Genomic DNA, 21,736 nt, shown 5'->3' on the forward strand with positions numbered 1-21,736 from the left:
GAGATAAAACTAATTTTGATATATTCCTAGAAGCTCCAGAAATGTTGGTCTTCAAAGGGAAGAAATTAGAAACCATACTTTTAAGGACCAGTGTTGTTTTATAATGTTGGAGTCCCACTTTTTGGTTATTTTTATGCTAACATTTCTGGTACACAGATTATAGGTTTAGTGGAAGATACAGATGATTATCTCAATGGCATAGCAATGTATTAAAATATTAAAAATGTATAGATAGCCCTACGTTATTGCTTCATAAACCAGTGTAATTCTTACCAGAATTAACAGAAGTATTAAACAAAGCAGAAGGTATTTTTCCTAAGTGCTTAAGACAGGAGGGAAAAAAAAAAAAAAAAAAAAACCAGTAATGCCCAAATTCGTCTGCGTAAGTTGTAAGAAAATATATTTATTTTTTTCCATGACAATACTATGATAAAATTGTTAAATACATGCATGTTTTAAAAACAAACATAAGTAACATCTTTAGAGTTAACAGCCAAGCATACTAGTTTTACATTTAAGGTGTCTTAGTAATAGGTTACTTATATTCTATGTTCTTGATATAACCATGTTCTCCAAAAGATATGGAAACTAAATTCTGAAATTATACGAGGATATAAAATGTTCAAATTTTCCATTCTAACAGCAACATAATCTCCACATTTTCACAAGGCAGAAAATACTTCAGTTGTCATCTCTGTTAAGTGGAGTTGTTTTATTCCATTTTGAACTCGGAATTCTGTGAATCAGACTGAATCACACAAATATACTGCAATCTGTAGTTTGCTTCCTCTACATGAGTATTTAGATGTTTCCTTACATGATTAAGTATGATTTTAGGTACAGATTATCACAAATTATAGCTCGGGTTTTTTTTTTGTTGTTGTTTTTTTTAGGTCTGTAGTGGTGACATTTTAAGAAATGAATACAGGAACAGTGTTGGATTTGATTTCTCCCTATCTTTCCGCTACATCTGCACACACCTGACCAAACAAAAATTAGTAAACAGTTACTAGTATTTATTTTAAAAACTGAAAATATTTAACACAGAACCCTTAAAAAAAAAAACACTCACTCTACAAACAACCTTATAAAAAACAAAAAGTTATATCTGTTCACAGTATGTGTATTTTGTAAACAGTAATTCACTACAATGCAATTTTGAAAGTAAAAAAATGGCAATTTCCTAATGTTATGAAGAGGACCTCTGACTTCTGGCCAACTAATGAAAGAGAAGAAAAGGCAACACATTCCTTTAGGATAGTTAAGTTTTTAAGTGACTTTTACCTTTGGACCTGTTTTTAAGGTGGTTCTATCTCAAATTTTGGATGTCTTTCTATCCAGGCCAATCTTTTTCAAGCAACTCTGAATTGAAATGTATGTAAGAAAAAGCCATGCTCCTTTCTGAGAAAATAACAGGAGAAACAAAGCCCATGGTATCTTAGAATACCCACCCTTCCACAACAACAAACCGAACAGGGTTTTTTCTTGTGTGTTGTCTTCAACTATTCATAACATATTCACATTTTCCCAAAGCATTACGTTGGAAGGAAAAAATTAAATAGATGAGTATGTCATAAACATCCAAAAAGTTTTGGAATCGAATTGGGGGCAGAATATTTGAAAAATGTCTTATGAAAATAATTAATTACTATTGTTTTCTATGCTCAATTACAAAAATACTAATGTTAAACCTAACAGTTTAGCTTGTCCATGTTTCAATGAAAATTTTATATACCATCTAGAAATCTTTCTGAGCTCTTATAATGGAATGCTTAGGAGAAATAGTAAGTTCAGAAATTGAAAGTTACCCCTTTTTAAAATGGAATAATTATGAAGGGAAGTACATTTTAAATGTATAAGGAACTTCAATACATTTAAATAAGCCATCAACCAGGTATACAAAGTATTTTTGGCTTAAGGACAGCATAAGGTCTATGGTGTTAGTTATTTGGGCTTTTTAAAATTATGACTGGCTACTGACTGCAAAGGCAATCTCAGAAGATTTATGTAACACAAATTAATTTTCTTATCAATTAAATATTCATTTCCCCCACCCACATCTTTTAACTTATAGCCATCAAAAAGTACTATGTTATTACTGTTTTGTATTTGGTTAATATTCAATCAGTATAGTTTCCATATTTAAGAGATTTTGAACTTCCTGTTTCTATGGTTCTTCAGCTAGGCACTTGTACATAAAAACATTCAGAAGTTTTCCCTCTTAAAACACTTTTAATTTTCATTAAAATGTTGCAGTTATGTCTTACATAGGTAAATTCTGTCTATAACTTAGACACTTATAATCCAAAACATGAACATTCTTAATAGAGGGAGAAATAAGCACTACCCATGATTAAAAGCAACAGAAACCTTTCAGAACTCAGTATCATAATTGTAAGAATTTGGATATATTCCAGATCAACTCACATCCCCTGGAATTTTACCACACACGATAAAGCCTGACACATGAACTTAATGTTCTTGATCCTCCATATAGGCATTAAAAATAGCTCATTTGTATTATAACTGGCATGAATATGATCATGTAATAGACAAAAGCTCAAACTGAAAAGAAATAAAAATCTCATGACCGTATTGAAATAAGAAGTTTAAATATTAATAGCCCTGGTACATAATCCATGAAGACATAAATGGAGCAAATTTAAACCAAGTGCTTTCCAATGATATTCTAAGGTCATATCTAAAAGATGCATTTACAGTAAGTTTAGAAAATCTTTTCCTTCTGTGAAAAATCTTCTTCTGGATATAAAAAGTACGATGGATGGGCACGGTACCATGGAATTTTGTTTTGGCGGGAAGTGCCAGTTTAAAATAAACGCTTTGAAGAAAGAGTTTATCCAGAGAATGAACGAATGCTTATATTAATCGGTTAAGCTCACACATCAGTGTAGTGTTGGTTCGCTAGAACACATGCTGGTTGGCACAAACAGGTCCCAAGTTTTGTAGCCATCAAATAAAAAGACACTACGAATACTCATGAGGGAGGGAATAAGATGCAAGGAATAAGACAGTGATGCTTTTGCAGGAGTCTTTCCCAAGTTTTCGTTGAAACTGGAGCTACTTCGTGAGTAGATCTGAATCTTTCAGCCGATAGTCTTAGATCCACACAAGCTAGATCCTGGTACATACCACCCTTCAGGAAAACTGCTTATTCTGCACTTTCTGGAAGGGGCCTCGATAAACAATTACTCATTGAACTCCCACTATGTACCTAGTCTTTGTAAATAGTTAATGATCTCACATTTGAATTCTGAGATGCTTAATTTTAGATAAGAAATAAGAAAAAAAAAAGACATTTTATAGAAGATATGCAAATGTTTAAATGGTTCGAAACAGATAACAGTGAAAATTACTTTAGCGTAAATAGAAAAAAAAAAAAGTCTTATCAGTCTTATCAGATTATGTGCCTGAGCAGTAGAAAGCTTTGAGATAACATTTTCTGCATGTCGAATGTTAGGGAGTACTTCAATTTCAAAAGACCGTAAAATTGACTTCAAATTCTTTTTGCACTAACCTAAATCTAGTTATTCAAACACAGAAAGGGCTGTAATGTTCCTAAACGTGGACAACATGAAAACCACTAAGAATTACAGGACTAATAACTTCCAGCAAGAATCCAAGTTGCATCAAGTTTTAACAGTGTGACTTTCACCAGTTTCTGAGAGGGCGACAGTACTGGGTGTCTAAATTCTTCAGAACCACGGGCCGTGAAGGTTATGCTGGTATGGAAGACGAGGCTGACACTTCCGCCCTGAACTTGTTCCACGAACGGCTGCTTCTGAGTCTCAGCTGCAGAACAGAGCACCTCTGTCACCTAAGCACATAAACACACAACTGTCCAGATACCCAGGGCCACAATCTCAAATCCAGGCTTCTACAGTTCAACACACTGATGACTGCAACTCTATGTGGAGATTAATCCACGCAGTCCATAATGTACAAGCTCTAGCTAATGTCAAAATGCTAGCTACGTCTTCTAAGAATATTTTTATGCTAAATGTTGTTTACCTAAGAGGGCCACTCACAACAGAAAGGCAGCCATAATGACCACCAGAATCTCCATTTCTCACAAGGGAAACTTGATCTGAAATTGGCTACTAAGTGAACTGGCTTGTAAGAGATATGAAAATGCGTCCTAATACACAGTACTATTAAACAGACATGGTGGGGCGTAACTGTAGTTCAGATATTTAGAATGTTCTAAGCAATGACTTGGCCTTAGTTGAGGAAAGAGGGATTTCCCAATTACTTTCCCAGTCAGGAAGGGCTGGAGAGAACAATTCTAGTCTCCCCTGCCCCAGGCAGAGGCGCTACCATGACTGGACAGAGCAGGACCCCTACGAAACTGCTTTTCACACTGGAGCATGGCCCCAGCATTGGCGGACAGTGCACATTTACCAGGGTCTCCAGTGCCACAAACAACTGGATATGTGACAAAGGGCATCTTCTCTCTCCACCCCTCCCCTCTCTCTCCCCGTGTTGAGGCCACCCCCATATGCCCAGGTTGGGGGGTTGGGAGTGGGTGGGAGGTAATAACTTAGGATTTACACAGTGGGTCTGGCTGTCTTCAATTCCGTGGGAAAAGGCAAGGAACCTTTGGCCTGACACCTAAACCACATACTCCGAAGCATGAGGCAACTTATCAGGAGCCTACCCACACTAACAGTGTTACTCTGCTTCCCATTAACCTAGTGATCACTGTGTATGGAACCCCAGAGGCAGGGGAGAGCAGAGCCGAGCAGCTCTCTGAACCTTTTTCATGCAGGAAAAGTACTGAAGTCTCGGACAAGGTGAAAGGACTCAAGAGCCCAGTGATATTCCCTGTCAGCTGAACAAATGAGCTGTATAGGCTGGAAAGGGCATCAGATCCACATGGCCACGGCTGCAATGCATAATGCATATGTACTGATGACACAGATCAATTTCTGCTGGCCTGCCTTTTCCCATTCTCGGTGAGGTGTAGTTCACACCAAAAAAAATGTCTACCTTAGCCAACACGTATGCTATCCTAAGGAGATGGAAGTGCAGGATCCATTTGGTTTCAGGGGGAACGAGGCATGAGTTGCGGGCAGCAGGGGTGCGGTAATGACCAGCCACGGCGGGAAACGAAGGCAGCCCCAGGTCTGAGTGTCTGGGGTGTAAAAGCTGAGGAAAGGAGCCCAAGAAGACAAAGAAGAAGAGAAAACTGTTAGGGATGGCTCTGGCTTGATAGATTTTTCCCTGTTTTAAATCCCAAGGAGCTGTGACATGGTTTTAATATACCGTGTGTGTATATAATTAGTTCTAGTTCATCGCACGTGTCCATGTAACATGAAGCTCAAGAATTTAGTTGAACTCTAGCAATTAGAGCCAGGATTCATAGAGTACCCAAATGGATTTTGCTCCTTGTCACCCTGTGGCTTTTTTCCATGACATGGTTTTTATAAAAGAAACATTAGGAGCTAGAAAAAAAGACAACTGATCCATTATATGCAAATACATCACAGAACCTCGGATGATAAAAAAGAAAAAACCAGGCACATTTTGATGTATTCAGAGATTTCCATTTTTCAGGTACTTTGCCTTAACTGTCAAAAGACAAAACACACAAGACAACGTGGGGGTGAGGGAAACAGAAGATACACTTTTGAGTTTTTCATTCTGACCACATTCGTCCTAGACATCACTTATGAAGACCAAAGGGGGCAGAGGATGCTGAGAGGACACACAATCATGGGCAGCTCACAAAGAAAATGCTGTGCCCTTAATGCAGGCGTGCCCACAGATTCAAACTGACTTTGTGACAGTTCATACAAAATAGCCCTTGAGTAACTGTTCCTACAGGAAGCATTATCTTTTTAGTTTTAGATTTAAAATTTTTGAGGACTGGATCAAACAGTCTGGACTCACGATCATTTCAGAGGCAGAACCTGCCAAAATGCCTGATCAGGAGGAACGTCTGCTACGAGATGTCCTGGGTCATCAGCGCCTGGGTGCGTGGGGCTCCGTGGCACAGCCTTCTCAGGAGGCACTGACACCGATCAGGGCTGCTGCACGAGAACGGCTGACACAGCGAGACTGCCCAGTAGTCACCTCAAACAGGAAACCCCTGGAATCCTGTGTTTATCAGTAATACTGAATTTGCTCATGTTTACAAAACGGGCACCGTGTCACACGCAAAAAAACAGATGTTTAGAAAAACTTAGATCTGCAGTCTCAGAAATTTCAATTTTAAGTATTAGGGCAACCAACTGCAACAAGGGAAGTCAGCATGCAAGCTACAAAATAAGGGACAGGTTTGTAAACCCTCCCAAAGCAAGAGAACACGATTCTCATTTGGGCTGGTCAGTGTCACGCTCATTTTCAACGTTTGTACCCCTGAGAAAACTGTTTGATAACCATTATACAGTAGGCACGGAAATCAGTATACTTTATCAAACAAAACACTAAGTAGCTGTTGCTACGTTAAAAATTATATTAATTTTTCGTAAATGCTGTGGATAGAGGAGAATGATGTTAACAATTTTGAAATCTGTGCTTGGTTTTCATCTAAATGGAGCAAGTGTCAGGCAAATAAACATCATCTGTTACTTTGACATTTTTCTCCTGTGCCTGTAAATCTGCTTGCAATTCCATAAAGTATCCGTATGAGAAAACCACTGACAGAACAGAACGCGCTGCTGTGGGAGTTGTTTTGCATGTGTGGGACCGGACAGGATTAGCCGTGAAGTGCTCCCCAAAGGTGGAGCACGAGAGAATTCTTTGGCTCTAATCACAGATAGCTCTGAAACTTGAGTTGCATGGTCTGGATTTCTGAGTTACCCTACTTGGGCCATGAGACTACGTTAAGAGCACATTAACACTTGGAGTGTAACTTGCGCAGTGAGGTCCACCTTGCTAACAACACTTCACAGGATCCCTCCAAGATGCCCCATGCTGGCACGGCAGCACCAGCAGTGAGAGCTTACTGAGATGGCAGACTGAAGTGACAGAGTGACACTGTTAGTCATTCGGTTTGTTCTGGAAGAAGTTTGTAAAGGACCATCCTCCTCCATTCGATTTAGGAGAGTCTTCATCTTTAGGAGGAATCAAAAATTGTCGGGAGTTAATGGAGCAGGGACTTCCAAAAGAGACAATTTCACTGTTGCTGTCTGTGGATCTGGGGGAGTCTGGAGATACTAAGTTCCAAGTATTTACATTGGCCTGAGGTCTGTAACCTGCAGTTTTATCTAAGTCAGCGTCTGCAGCCAGGTCTTCTACAGTAGAAGTGATGGGGAGGTGCATTTGTGGCTTATAGCCTGCCCCCCCGACGGGGTCGCTCTCTTGTTCCTCTTCTGGTTTTGCCTGAGGCTGGTACATGGACTGGACATCGATGTAAATGACTTGTGAGGTCCCTCCGGCTTCATCCACTCCCGGGTTCGGTATTTCTTCCTCGATGACTGGCGGACAATAGGACACAACCACGTGGTTCTCGGGTTCCGCATCAGAGCTCTCTTCTGGGCGCTCGGCTACGGGAGAAATTATTTCTGTATCTTCTATTTTAGGAACTGCTGATCGAGTTTCCAGAACTTCAACATTATTCGGGGTACAAGGATTCATTTCTAATGTTTTGAGAGCGCTGTTTCCCTAGAAATAGATTATGAAACAATGATTAAGAATAGCACTAAAAGCTGCCACAATGCCCTTCCCACAAAAAGGGGCGTTGCTGGAGGGATTTTTTTCACAGCTGTTTATACAAATTTGTCTCTACTCTTCTGTAGTACCTGCTAGAACAAAGTTACTTTTTTACATATCAATATGTTCCTTGCTATTAATAGCAATGGAAAAAAGAGCAGGGTAAAAACAAGTTAAAATTAATGATTTCAGAAGTTCAGCAGATGTTAAAGCACTGCTCTTTCGCTTGATACATTTTACGTTGAATGATATTTGCACATTAAAAGCTTTCCACAGGGGCGCCTGGGTGGCGCAGTCGGTTAAGCGTCCGACTTCATCCAGGTCACGATCTCGCGGTCCGTGAGTTCGAGCCCCGCGTCGGGCTCTGGGCTGATGGCTCAGAGCCTGGAGCCTGTTTCCGATTCTGTGTCTCCCTCTCTCTCTGCCCCTCCCCCATTCATGCTCTGTCTCTCTCTGTCCCAAAAATGAATAAACGTTGGAAAAAAAAAAAATTAAAAAAAAAAAAAAATAAATAAATAAAAGCTTTCCACAAAAGACTGAAAAAAGGAGGCCAGTACTTCAAAGAGAAACGTAAGAAAATAAAGGGTTACCTCACAGACACTCTTCTGAAACTGTAAAGCTTTACAATTTTCTGGATTTGGAATGTCAGGGTAGAAGGTTTCTTTAATCCTTTAAATAAAGATGATTAAGTACATTTAATAACCGAGATGATCAATTAGACAACAAATAAGTTAGTAAATCACTAGGTTTACTTGGACATTTTATATGATGCTTTAATGAACTTCTGAGATAAAAATGCAAGATCCTTTTTAGTGTGATCATTCATGAACCTTTGTGTACAATGCACTGAGAGGTTCCTCTTTGAAACAGACAAGCGGTACTTCTATTTTAGAACGACAGCATCTTCTGAAAATGGAAAGCAATGAATTGAAATGGTGACTGTACTCCCAAATCATAAGTGAAACAGAGGACCTGCTCATCTACTCAAACGTCCACAGTGCAAACTAGATTGAGCAGGGCCCATTACTGTGGGAACATATTTGCATCAGGCAGTTCTCCACTGCTCGTAACAGGTTCTGGACTATTAGGGGAAAAGGCTATTAATGTTGAGCAAAAACTAAATGCAAACATAAAGGGTATTTTCTCAGTGCCATATTACATTTATAGCTGTTAAAAGGAAGTTTAGTATTTGAAATTCCTGCAGGAAAAAACAAAACAACTTTGTTAAATGTTAAGTATGAAATGTTCTAGCTTTTAAACTTTCTCATGTTGGGGCGCCTGGGTGGCTCAGTCGGTTAAGCGTCCGACTTTGGCTCAGGTCATGATCTCACGGTCCGTGAGTTTGAGCCCCGCATCGGGCTCTGTGCTGACAGCTCAGAGCTGGAGCCTGCTTCGGATTCTGTGTCTCCCTCTCTCTCTGTTCATGCTCTGTCTCTCTCTGTTTCAAAAATAAATAAACATTAAAAAAATAATAATAATAAAAATAAACTCTCTCATGTTATCTTTTGTATTAAAATCATTTTTAAAATGTGATTTTTGGTAATGAAAAGATGGTTACCGAAACAGGGTATTCTATAGTTCTAAACTATTACTATGCTAATTTATAAACCGAGATTATTAGAATACATTCTCTTCTCTGTCATGAATGATGGCATTTTTAATGCCAGTGAGGGCTGTCTATGCCTGAACACAGCCATCTGTCCCAAACCCAGCCCAGGACAGTGCCTGCCAGTTGACCATGATGTACTCTCTCACACAGAGTCCCAGCTTACCACCTCACCTCACCTCCTGCCTCTCAAGCTTCACCCAGACACACAGTTCCTCTCACTTTCTCCAGATGACCAAGCTCTTTCCAATGTCTGAGCCCGCACGGGAGCTCTTCTCTCTCCCTGGAACACTCTCCCCTCTCCTTACACTTTGGGACTCCACTCAAATGGAACTCCCATAGGGAAGCCTTGGTTGGCATCTCTAGTGATGTGGTTCCTGTTATTCCCCTCCTGGTGCCCAGTGACTTTCCTAGTACCCACTCATACTTTGTAAGCGTGCATTTACTGGATGATTATGTGTTTAATGTCCACCTTTCCCTACTACGATAGAAGTCTATAAGGATCACGCTTATTTAGTTCACCTCTGTCTCACTCTTCACATGGGAGATGTCATTCATATTTGTTGAATAATGAATAAATGATAGTAGTTTCTAAATAGGTCATCAGGACAAACGTGATCCTAATCATTAATCTTGCATAGAGGTACTGCCCTTTTTATGCCTGTAAATATTTTTTAGTATATCTGCTATTACTTAAAATTATTAGTAAATACAGCAGGAAAAAATTTACCTTTCACTTGACTAAAAACCTTTAAATAACATGCCATGTTCTTGCTTACTATTAAATCCAACATTGATTCTGACTAAATCCACATTTTTCACTGACTAGTTTCAGCCAAGTACTTCTCCGTTAACACATAAACTAAACAATCATGCTCTTAAGAACACAACAGCAAGAGTAAATGCAGGTACCATTACCATTCTCGTTTCCGATAGCAAAGAATGCTCGTTACCACTCCCACAATGACCGCCACCGCCACTGGGATGAGGATGGCAATAATTAATCCCACAGCTAAAAAGAGAATATTGGATATATTCACATCACTATTTTTAGCATGAAGTGTAGAATAAATTCCTATCAGAAGACATTTAAGTTGATAGATTATTTAAAGGGAAAAAAATTTCACTGCTCCAGGGACATTGAAAAACTACTCAAATATGACCTTTAGGCATTTTAATAATGTTTACACTAATACTTAAAATTCTTTAGAGCACAGCTGAGCGCTAGTGACCGTTAGATTCTTCTTCCCTGTGTACGGGGCGGGCGAGGAGGCTGTCGTGCACGCTCTAGGAAGTTCCACAGAATCCCTGGGCTTCACCCATGTGATCCCAGGAGCACCCTACAGTTCTGGGATCCGAAAATGTCACCAGACATTGCCAAGTATCCCCCAGGAGGCAAAAATCACCCCTGGCTGAGAACTGTATCCTCACGGTGCTTTACTCAGTGTGTGAAGCCCACCTCGGGGCTACAGGACATGCCATGCCCCGACTCAAGTTCTTTGCCACAGACAGTCAAGACTATCTTCCCCAGTCTCCATCTCAAATTTGTGAATGCTGGGCTTTCCTTTTTTTTTTAAGGATATTTCTTTCACCCTTCTCTAGATATGTTAAAAATCACATTTAGAATAGTTAGGGCAAAAAAGGATAAAGTGGGTCACCATTATCTGAATTCAACATGCATTCAGAACTCCAGACTTCAGAGGTATCCTTAATTCCTTAATTTCTTAGGTACTCACGAGGAAACAGCTCCAGATAACTGACAAGAATAAATATGAAGCCATCCCCATGGCCTCTTAACACTGCTGGCTACCCACTTTAAACATGCAACACGTGAAATTTTTTAGAAGAGGGTTCCTACAGCGACAAAACTTGCTAGAAGCGTTATGTGCACTCAAGTGTGGAAAGCATCTCAACAGCAGTAATTAACTTACAATTTTCCTTTGTCACCACAAACATGCTCTTCTCTGGGCCCATTCCACCATCTGTATAGGCTCGCAGGACCAGATGGTAACTCGTTTTACCCTGAAGATCGGCAATTCTCAGTGTCTTCTGGGAGAGGTCGGTAATATTCTTAACCTTTATATCAGAGCGACCTATTTTTAAAGCAAAGATTATTATTCCTGATCTCTACACCATTTTAAACACCTGGTCATTCATCTCTTGTTCTACCCACATCCCTTTCAAGTGACTGGTTGCTGGTCACCGGGAGGACCAAGGCCTGTGGAATCAGCTAAGTTCTGCCAGTTAGTAGTCGTGGAATCTGGACCTGTTACGTAAACCACTCTGAGCTTGAGTTTCTCTGCCTGTGGAAGTGAAGTTGCCATACATTCCCTAGGACAATCCCAGTGTACAGCCGACAAACAAGAGAAGTCTCTTCTCTTCCTAAGGACATGAGAACACACCACAACCGCAACTTGCTGGGGAGGGGGACGCGGTGCCTGGGGCTGGTCCTGCCTGAGCTGAGAGAGAGGCTCGAGGGAGGAGAGCCCGCCTCGCTAGAGCACTTGCTCCAAACAACCCGGGGTAGAGGCAGTGCACCAGGGTTGCCGGACGAGTCACTGGCGAGGAAGTCTTGCATCATTTCAAAAGAAGTATGAAGAACTGTCTAAACCATTATTTTTAAGTTTGAATCAAAATACCGGAAGACAACAGTTTGCAAAACCAAACTGTACTAATTGGCTAACAGCCAAAAAGTAGCAGCTCCCTGCCAGCACCTTCCCCTGCCACCGACAATCACCACACAATCTGCCTCTTTGCGGATTTACTTCCGTATTTTAAAAAAAAACCTCAGACTGGCAGTGCTTTGATTTACAAATCTGATTTGATTTTGATTTATAAATTTGATGTAGACCTTCCGTATGCACGTCCTACAAAGAAGGTGACGCTTTGGTGTTCTCCACACCCCTTCTCCCTCTCATCCCACGTCATTCACACAAACACATCGCAATGTCTGGGAAATCCAGCGTGTACATCACTAGGATCATAGAAACATGAATTCCTGTTAAGACAAATTGCTTGGTCTGCTCATGTTTCCTTTCTTGTTTTACTGTTGTTGTAACTGCGTGTTTTTGCCCTCATTTGCTTAGTGTACCTATTCCTAATTCTTCCCATATCCTCCTGTGAACATTCAACACAATTTTTCATGTGGCCCAACAACAAAATCCCAGTGCCACGACCAGCTCCCCCCAAACCCTTATGTCCCCCGGGGTCCCCTCCCCAGGGTGTCTGCTCCAGACGTGAGGCTTTCCTAGCTCCCACCTTCCTGGATGGGCCTGCCCCCCTTGCTTCCTCAGGATGATGGGCTCTTCTAGAGCCCCCTGACAAGGGGGCATGGGGGAGGAAAGATCTGCAGCTCTCCAGGTCTGAGAATGCCTTCGTTCTGCTCTCACACGGGCTGGAAGATTGACAGAGTACAGACTTCTAGGTTGAAAGATTTTCAGTCAGTATCTTGAATTTTCAGTCAGTATCTTGAATTTTCAGTCAGTATCACATAGCTGTGCTATCTTCTGGCATCTGGTATACTGTTGAGAAGTCCGAGGCCGCTCTCATTCCTGATGCCTCACACACAAGACACTTTTCTCTGTTTCTAGCACTTGTTCTTTATCTATCAGGTGCTCTGGAAATTCATGACGATCTACCTTGGTGTAGATTTTTTTTTTTTCTATTTATCTGTGTACTTTTACTCTATATAGCCTGGTCTTTCACTTCTGGGAAATGGTCTTATGCTCCTTCTTTGGTAATTTCCTTCTATTTCCCTCTTCTCTCTCGCATGACAGTGCATGTCTCTGATGCTCCAACTTCCTAATCGTTTTACTCCAAAGTTTTCTCCTCTGCATTCATGTAATTTGGGGAAGAATTTCTCTATTTTCAATTTTCCTCTATCTTCTATTCAATTCTTTAAAATTTTCTTAGATCACATTTTTAATTTTGATGAACCCTTACCTATCTTCTGATTGTTCCTTTTTAGAACATCGTGCCCTTTCAATAAATACAGCGCATCTCAACCACACAAGGATAGTTTTAAATCTGTTTCCCTACACTGAACCTGTTTCCTCTCATTTCTTCCGGTTTCTGTCCTTGTGTTAGAATCTTTCTCAACCATCTGGTTACCCTTGGCTGCTAGTCATGGTTAAGAGTGAGCCTCTGGAAGGTCACTGTGAACTGGTGGCGCTTACTGGTTGGTGGGCATCGCTTATCACTGGTGGGAAATGACCAGGTCAATTTCCAGCCTTTCACTGGGACAGCCCCCCACTATCAGCACCTTTTGTGTCATTCCTCAGGAACCATGTACTTTTTCCAAAGAAAGATCCTCCAATCTCGTCCAAGGAAACAGGCCTAGCTGAAGATGTCCCATTAGCTTCCTATTAGAGGAAGGAGAAGGCAGGGTGCTTCAGACACTGCTTCCTGTCATGTTCCCCTCTCTGGAGGCTCTCTGGCTCAGTTTCTCCAAAGAATAAACCCCTTGTCTTCAGGCAGAGGAGAGAGCACTCATGTTCACTACATGAAGTCGGTGCAGGACTTGGGGGTTCTAACTGCTTCTTGCAGACTTTCAATCACCCTCACTGCTCAGCCCATATCCATCCTAGCCATCTGTCTCCAATCCTGGCCCCTACAATGAGTGAAATTATTTCTCACTGAAGCCTGAACGTCCACCTGGATTTCATGGAGCTCCGCTTTTCTCTAGGTCATGTGCCCCACGCCCATCAGCTCCCAAACATCCACATCCGGTGTACTCTCGCCTGTCCAGTTGCCTTTGTTTTCTTCTTTTAGTGACAAATCCACCACCTCTAAATGGAAGTCCATATGCTAGAATTTTAGCTGATCCAAGTGTAAAATTTCTGAGCATTTAAGAAAAGTTTCACTAGACTCTGGATGCTTGTAGAACTTTGTGTTTAGGATTTTTCTCACTCACAGGCAGTGGAAGGTTCAGGAAATGCAGACCTCAGTGATGTGGGGGAGGTACCCATGGAATGCAGCTGCTCTGGGAAGTAACCTAGCTAATGCCTGGTCAGCATCTCCATCCAGCACTGTTGTTCTCTACTTGCTGGACAGGCATTAAATAATTAAAATGGCTTCTTTCTGAGGAGAGGTCATTAAGGGAAATGAAAGCTCTCAAACTGAAAAGATGATATGCTTGTGTTATGTGGCTATGGATAGGAATCATCTGACTCCCAACAGAAATATAATTTAGGGAGAAGCCAGAGGTCTGCGCAAACATCTCTGTATTTGTAAATTTGAAAATTCTCTAAGGTCTTTGGACACATGCTTACCAACTGTCGAGGACTGACTGTACTTTTTAGGATCTAATGGAGACACACATCCCCAGTCAAGTCAATTAAGCTGGCCAGCTCATTAAGGCCCTGGTGAACTGCACGGGTGGCTCTTTGTCACAGAACAGCAGATGCTCCAGAGCCATTCTTTGGGTTCCTGAGCTTTTCTCCTCATTATAATTACAGATGCTATGTAAGATGCTATGTTATGCACCATACAAGACTAGAAAGAGATGGTCTCCCTGCCCTATGGGGCTTATTACCAAGGGCTGCAGAATAAATAATTTAAATGAACGGTGGTACATGTCTTTTATCACACACTAAAATCCTAAAATTCTCATATTCATACATTTTCATTTACCTATTTTTCAGACAGTTTTGGAAACAAGTATTAAGTTGCTCAGCAGAATTTCTTTTTCTTTTCTTTTCTTTTCTTTCTTTTCTTTCTTTCTTTCTTTCTTTCTTTCTTTCTTTCTTTCTTTCTTTCTCTCTCTCTCTCTCTCTCTCTCTCTCTCTCTCTCTCTCTCTCTCTCTTTCTTTCTTTCTTTTTTTTGTGGTTAATGAGAACTTCTAGGAAGTACTGTTCTTGCTATACTCACAATCAGGTAATTTACTTACCGGATTCCAAACCCCTGATCTTAGATGTGTCTCTCTCTCCTTTTTCAAAGTAAAATAAATATCCTCTTAAAAAGCCTCTAAGCTCTTCCACAGGAATATCTTCCCATCTTACTAATATTGAATCTGCAGATGTGTCCTCGACAGTAAAATTTGGGGCAACAATTGGAGCTGTAAAAGGGAAAAAGTGGATAGTTAAGGGAGGATTTACTGATACGGAGCAAGACATCAACATTTCATGAAATTTCTATCCTCAAAAATAACTGCATTTGGACTTAGAACTTTATTCTCTACTGAGTCATAAAATTTCAGAAATTCTATCACAAGTGTTTTTCCTGTGAAGCTTATACACTAATAACTAGACACACAGGTGGAACCCAGGACACACATACCCAGGGAAGCGTCCTGGGCCAAGTCTGTAAGCGGTCACTCCAACAGACGGTCTCGAAGCTAATGGTGTTTTAAATGTGTTTAAGTGCAAATTAAGTATCTTTGACATCAAAATGAAGATCTGGTTTTCTCAATGGTGAAATTGTGAAATATAAACATTAGAGAAATGAAGATGAAGTAATCACGATTTTAAATTCATCAAATGAATTATTTTTCCTTCCTTGAGCTAAGTATCTCCATTTAATCTATTTATAGAATCTACTCTTGCAATTGATTTCTATTTCTTCACATTACCTTGAACTCCAAGAAATCTTACCCACGTAACTTACCCAATTCTTCTATATATCCAATTATAGAACGCAGTAACTGATATCCTTGATTTCTGCACCCATACAGAAAAAAATTGTATCTTACACCCGGTCGAAACTGATCTACAGGGTGAACACAATTAACTTTAATAAGTACATGTTACTATGGACATCTATTTTAGAAATATCCAATCTATGCTAACTTATTCTGAAATTTCCAAAGCTGATTTTAAACAGATGTTTTCTTCTTCTAAAACAATACATCTGTATTTTCAAAATTGACAAAGTGAAAAGTGACCGAAGAAAAATTAAACAAATTCGCTTCTGTTGTAATGAACAGTATTATAATATGACATGACCTTGAAGGGAAAGAACAGTGATCAAAACTTGCATTTTGTTTCTTAAAATCAAGCAATGAAGACTTCTCCCCAGGATCTGGTCCAGGGTCAGTTTACTAGCAAGTCGCAGGTCCCCATCAAGCCCCTGGAAGCCCTTCCCCGGCCAGTGTTCTCTCTCCCTCCTTGCTCCCAAAAGCAGACACTGACATTTCCACCCTTCCTTGATGCTGCAGGGTGGAAGGTCCTGGCCATAGAGTCAGCCTCTCTTTGTAGCATTACCATTCAGTGCCCTTGAGTTATTAACTTCACAAGACATGCAAGAGAAGATTCTTAACTTCAGTTAAAAAATCCCTTTTAAGATACCTCCTCAATACCATGCAACGTGAGAAATGTTGGGAATGGGCGGACACAGTATGGCCCATGGCCTAGAGAGGCTGGCAGAGTGGTGGGGGGACAGACGAATGGGGTAACCATGACACAATGTGCTAGACCACAGGGGTCTATCATAGGCTGTGGCACCTTCAATGACCAAATGAATTTAAGAATATCACGAAAATCCACCAAGAAGTGACATGTGAACAGGGCCTTAAAGGGCAATCAGGAGCTCACCAGTGGTGGTCTAGGGAGATGATACTGCTTAGGGGGAAATTCTGGTGTGGTGAGAGCACCAGATCTCCAGCTACATGCCCAAGGAACACCAGTGGGTCTACAAGCTCAAAGGAGAGATGGATCAACCTCTACAATCATTCTGCAACTTTTTTCTTTCGAGACAGGTGTACCTGAGGTTATTGTAATCTGCACGCACCCAGCGTTATGTTACAATTATGTGTATCAGTATTCTATAGGGTTCCACAGCCTTAAGAAGAAAAAGAGCCCGAGTGGGGTTCCATGTTTTGAGGTCATAAGATAGAGAGGATAGTGGAGTGAGTACATAGAGGGGACAAGAGAAGTGCCTCCCAGCAACCATATATAATGGAGACAACTCCTGGCCTCCTGAGGTTCAGAACAGCTCTGAATGTGAATCCTGGTGCTCTCCCACACCAGTTTTGTGACGTTGGGCCAAGCCACCTACTTCTCGGAGCCTTTGTTCTCTCAACCACGCCGCAGGGCCTTTGCTCACCTGCCTTGGCACGGGAGGCTGGCCCTCTCACCCTACAGGTCACACGCTATCCAAGGAGACCCCTTTCCACACCACCGAGCCTGCCCTAGTCCACCCAGTCATTCTCAAAGCCCAAGCGAGAAGGCTGGAAAACGGACGAGAGCTCCGGTGGGGTGTGCAGGACTGTGGGAGACTCAGGCAGCTCCGTGGGGGGAGGAGGGGGCCCAGGAGAGGAGCTGGTATGAGCTGGGCATTCTGATGAGGGAGGTATGCTCTAAGAAAGGATGAAGGGAACCACTGCATATTTTAAGAAGTGGCAAATAATCTCAACCGACTTGGAGTAATCTCGTGGGCGGGACTCATCTTCACCATTTGACAGTGAAAAGGGCAGGCAGGTAGCCCTGGTTCTCTGGGAGATAAGAATCAGCAGCTGCTTGCTCTCCTGAGCCTTGTGCCCATGTGAGGGAGAACCACGGCAACGGAATGACCTCGAGAAGCACCACCACCACTGAGCTACATGTTCCACAATTCCCGAGGGCAAAGGCACAAAACACTCATCAGCCACTCAGAAGGAACAATGATAGTGGAAAGGGGGCTGTAATTACCAAGGATAGGGCTGGCTTAGCCTGCAGGTTACCACACACTCCTCATGGCTGAACTTGAGACTGCTCGTATCTAAAGCAGCTCACCTGGTAGGACTCACGGGTCATCAACAGTCAGACACTGGGAACGGCCCCCCAAAACATGCACGCACCATGCCCCTTGCCACACGGGTGCCCCCATGCCCTACACCAGCAGTGATGGCTGCGAGTCCTTTGTTCTCGGCTCTGCCTAACCCCTCAACCTGCACCCTGAGCACACGATGAGTGAGACCATACTACTTAGGGTTCCAGTCTTTTTTCTTCAGGAGCACTTGTCCTTGGTGTTACATATTTGACACAATCTTTGGCGTTAACATTCCACTTTCTAGATGTACCGTAATTTACTCATTCTCCTATTTGCTGTTTGGGTTTTCAATTTTTATGTTTATAAATACCACTGTGGTGAACATTCTTACATGGTATCCGATGTCACTCTGATTATTTCTTGGAATAAATTCTCAGACAAGTAATTACTAGATCAAAAGATATGAACCATTTCACACACATATGGCTACAAAGCACTTTCCAGAAAAGTCACACCAATTCACAGTGGTGGTGGTGGGGGGGGCGGGTGGTCACTCATTATACCCAGTCACACCATATACTGCCGTTTAAAAATATATTTTAAGAACTTTCATTAAGAGGCATGAGTTCATCTTACCAGATTCTATTACAGCTTCAGTGCTGTTGGAAGGGACTTTTTTCCAGTCCATGAGGCAGGGCTCGGCCCGAGAGGAGTTACACCACTTAATAACATAGTCACAAGTCATGCTGGGATCGTAATTCCACGTGAGGAGAATTCCATTTCCCATCCCGACAGCCTGCTCTACTTTGAGATCATCTTCAACAAGAAAGAAGTAGGGTTTTAGTTGTATTAAAAACAATAACATACGGTAAATCTCATGAAAACGGGCAGGAGTTAGAAAAATTACTTCACTGTAGAGAAATTTGAAACTAGTGCTCAAACTAGATAAATCTCTAGCAAAGTTTAGAAATGTCGCTCTGTTATTTCTGTTGTGGAACAGTAATTACCGGTATACACAGATAAACTCAGAAGCTGGAGAAAGTAATAAAGAGCACCCAGGATAGACGGTGACACAGCAGGGCTGGGATGTGAAGGTCAGCGTCAGGAGGGATGGGGCTGAGGGCGTGAGGGCACTAGACAGGTGCAGCAAGGCAGGGGGCAGGCATGCCGGAGGCAGGTGCAGAGCACGAGTGGACGGTCCTAACCTCTCCTCTCCTCGTCCACTACGGACACGAGCCCCATGCCAGCAGGCGGAGGCGTGTGCCTGCAACCCCAGCCCGGGGCACACGGAGCAGGAGCACAGTGACACGCGGTGAATGAGTGGAGCAGACCTGCTCTTCCTTTCAGGCCCATGGTGGGAGTCAGGGCGGCGGGGGGCTGCAGGGGTTTCTGGAGAAGGTGTGAAGAATGGGGAATCTGCTAAAACGCAGTGGGATCAAGAGCTGTGGGACGGAACAGCCAGTGTGGGCAAAGGGAGGGGTGAGATGCAGAGGTTGGTGGGAAGGGGGCCGTGCTGAGGTTCTGTTTCCCCATCCTGCCAGATCCCGGCCCAGGGATAAGGAAGGCCCAAGGTTGGGGGTGAGGATTGGGTAGGTTAGGCCGAAATTTCCCACAGTAATGGGAGAAAAGACATAATTTCTGTAACTGATTTATATTCAAGGGTTTAGTAAAAAAGTCAAAGAAAGGCTTTCTGGGAAAAAAAAAAAAATTGTGCTCATAAGGCAATTACTACCTAACAAAAGATAGCAATTTGGTTTAGAATTCAGAAGACTTTGGATTTAACATGTTTGGGCCCAATGTGATTAAAACCCCACAGTGTAAACTTGCTCTGAGGCCCAAGGCCGCCATCTTGGGAAATCCTCAAGGCACACTGATTTCTTCTTAACTCTCTAGGTGCTGATGCTAGACCACTGTTAGTTCCATAAACTGCCACCTTCCGAAGGACACAGGGAAAAGGCAGGAATACAGTTCTTAAATTAAAAGACAACACAGCTATTGCTTATCATTATAAAGCAATGAAATACAGACTCTAAATCAGAAGTGTTGGTGTTCTCTTCTGTGTGTCTCTCTTTCCTTTCCTTTTTGTGCTCACACTGCTACCTGGAGACCTCTCTTTCTGGCGTGTGCTGCTTCCTGGGCTCTGTGTTGCGTGTCTCTGAAATGTATGGCGCCTCCCCTAGTCCTTCCTAATTCCCCTGAATTGTTGACTGAAACAAAGCAAAGAACCAGCTAAGTTACAGGCAGTAAGAAACTGCCTCAATCAAGAGTTGAAAAGATACTCAGAGGACCCCAACCGGACCAACTTTTCTTCCTTTAGGAGTGGGTGGGCACAGATAGGAGACCCCATATTGAGGCAGGACAGCAAAGTGGGGGAGCAGGGAATGACCTCAGAGAGGAATCAACCGGGAAAAGAGGCAGAAGTGGCTATTTAAAATTCCCAAGTCTAGAGCTATCAAGGCGGCCAAGAAAGAACGGACACATCATTGGGAATCCATAGTATTTAAAGAAAGGCAGGGGAGTCTGGGTGGCTCAGTCCATTAAGCATCCTCTTGATTTTGGCTCAGGTCACAACCTCATGGTTTGCAAGATCGAGCCCCATGTCAGACTCTGCACTAACAATGTGGAGCCCACTTGGGACTCTCCCTCTTCCCCTCTCTCTGCCCTCTGCCCTCTCTTTCTTGCTCTCAAAAAATAAACTTTAGGGGCGCCTGGGTGGCTCAGTTGGTTAAGCGTCCGACTTCGGCTCAGGTCATGATCTCACGGTCCGTGAGTTCGAGCCCCGCGTCGGGCTCTGTGCTCACAGCTCAGAGCCTGGAGCCTGTTTCAGATTCTGTGTCTCTCTCTCTCTCTCTGACCCTCCCCCGTTGATGCTCTGTCCCTCCCTGTCTCAAAAATAAATAAACGTTAAAAAATAAATAAATAAATAAATAAATAAATAAATAAATAAACTTAAAAAAAAAAGGCATTAAGTTAATTTCAAAACTGCCCCAGTTACTTTTTCAAGCTTATATTGATAATATATATTATAATATTATAATAAAGACGTTTGTTGGTAAGACATTACCAACAAAGTGGCCACTTAAAATAAAAATTTTGTCCTGGCAGTGTGCAAAATAGCCTAGCTAATACAGCATCAGCTCTCATGGTCTTGGAGAGAGAAATGAAAACGGTACTTGAGTAAGTAGTTGAAACGTTTCCTATGAAAAGTAATCTACCACCATAACTCTCCAACATTATGCACTAAAGTAACTGGGTAATTATTTTATCCATCAGTAGATGTCTGGAGTCAACACTAATGACTGATGACTGCTGTCTCTCAATGAATTCGGGACATTAATCTGCTCGTTCCTCCTTTTGCATCGGCAGCAAGAGGGGATAGGAGAAGAAAGCTGACATTATGAGAGCAAACCACCTTTAAGATGCTCCACTCTAATTCCCTGTTCTTATGTACTATGTCATCTTAAGTACTCACCGTTTGGAATTTCCATACTAGCTATTTTAGAAGGTGGCGATGAACCAACAGAATTTTTTGCCACCACGCTGATGATGTAGTCGTTTTTATCAAGTTGTAGTTCTGCCTTATGTTGAGGATCAGGGATCTCAGAAAGGGACTGTGTCTCCTCATCTAGTGAACATGACACATTATAGGAAAGGATTTTCCCATTAGCTTCGTTAATGGGCAAAGGCTATGAAAAACAGAAAAATAAATTCTGTCAAGATACCTGCAAAAAATGGCTATGTGATGAGGCAGGCCCATCCGTCAAGTCTAA

At 42.0% G+C, this 21,736-nt stretch overlaps 1 protein-coding gene across 2 annotated transcripts in view; it reads right to left on the reverse strand.

Annotated features, from left to right (window-relative positions):
• Nucleotides 1-383: 383 nt before the first annotated feature.
• The window catches only part of LIFR (LIF receptor subunit alpha), an 85,874-nt gene continuing 64,521 nt past the window's right edge, over nt 384-21,736 (reverse strand). For both annotated transcript variants that reach the window (XM_086677534.1, XM_086677527.1), the window contains exons 13-20: nt 21,439-21,652; nt 18,603-18,782; nt 15,885-15,986; nt 15,169-15,336; nt 11,212-11,373; nt 10,199-10,292; nt 8,265-8,343; nt 384-7,626 (exon numbers count right to left, since the gene is read on the reverse strand). In XM_086677534.1, coding sequence (XP_086533660.1) covers nt 7,003-7,626; nt 8,265-8,343; nt 10,199-10,292; nt 11,212-11,373; nt 15,169-15,336; nt 15,885-15,986; nt 18,603-18,782; nt 21,439-21,652 — 1,623 coding nt within the window. In that variant the 3' untranslated portion in view covers nt 384-7,002. The remainder of the gene's footprint in view (nt 7,627-8,264; nt 8,344-10,198; nt 10,293-11,211; nt 11,374-15,168; nt 15,337-15,884; nt 15,987-18,602; nt 18,783-21,438; nt 21,653-21,736) is intronic.

This window comes from Puma concolor, chromosome A1 (genome assembly GCF_028749965.1).
Source record: "Puma concolor isolate L17-30 chromosome A1, mPumCon1.1.hap2, whole genome shotgun sequence".
NCBI classification, from domain to species: Eukaryota; Metazoa; Chordata; class Mammalia; order Carnivora; family Felidae; genus Puma; species Puma concolor.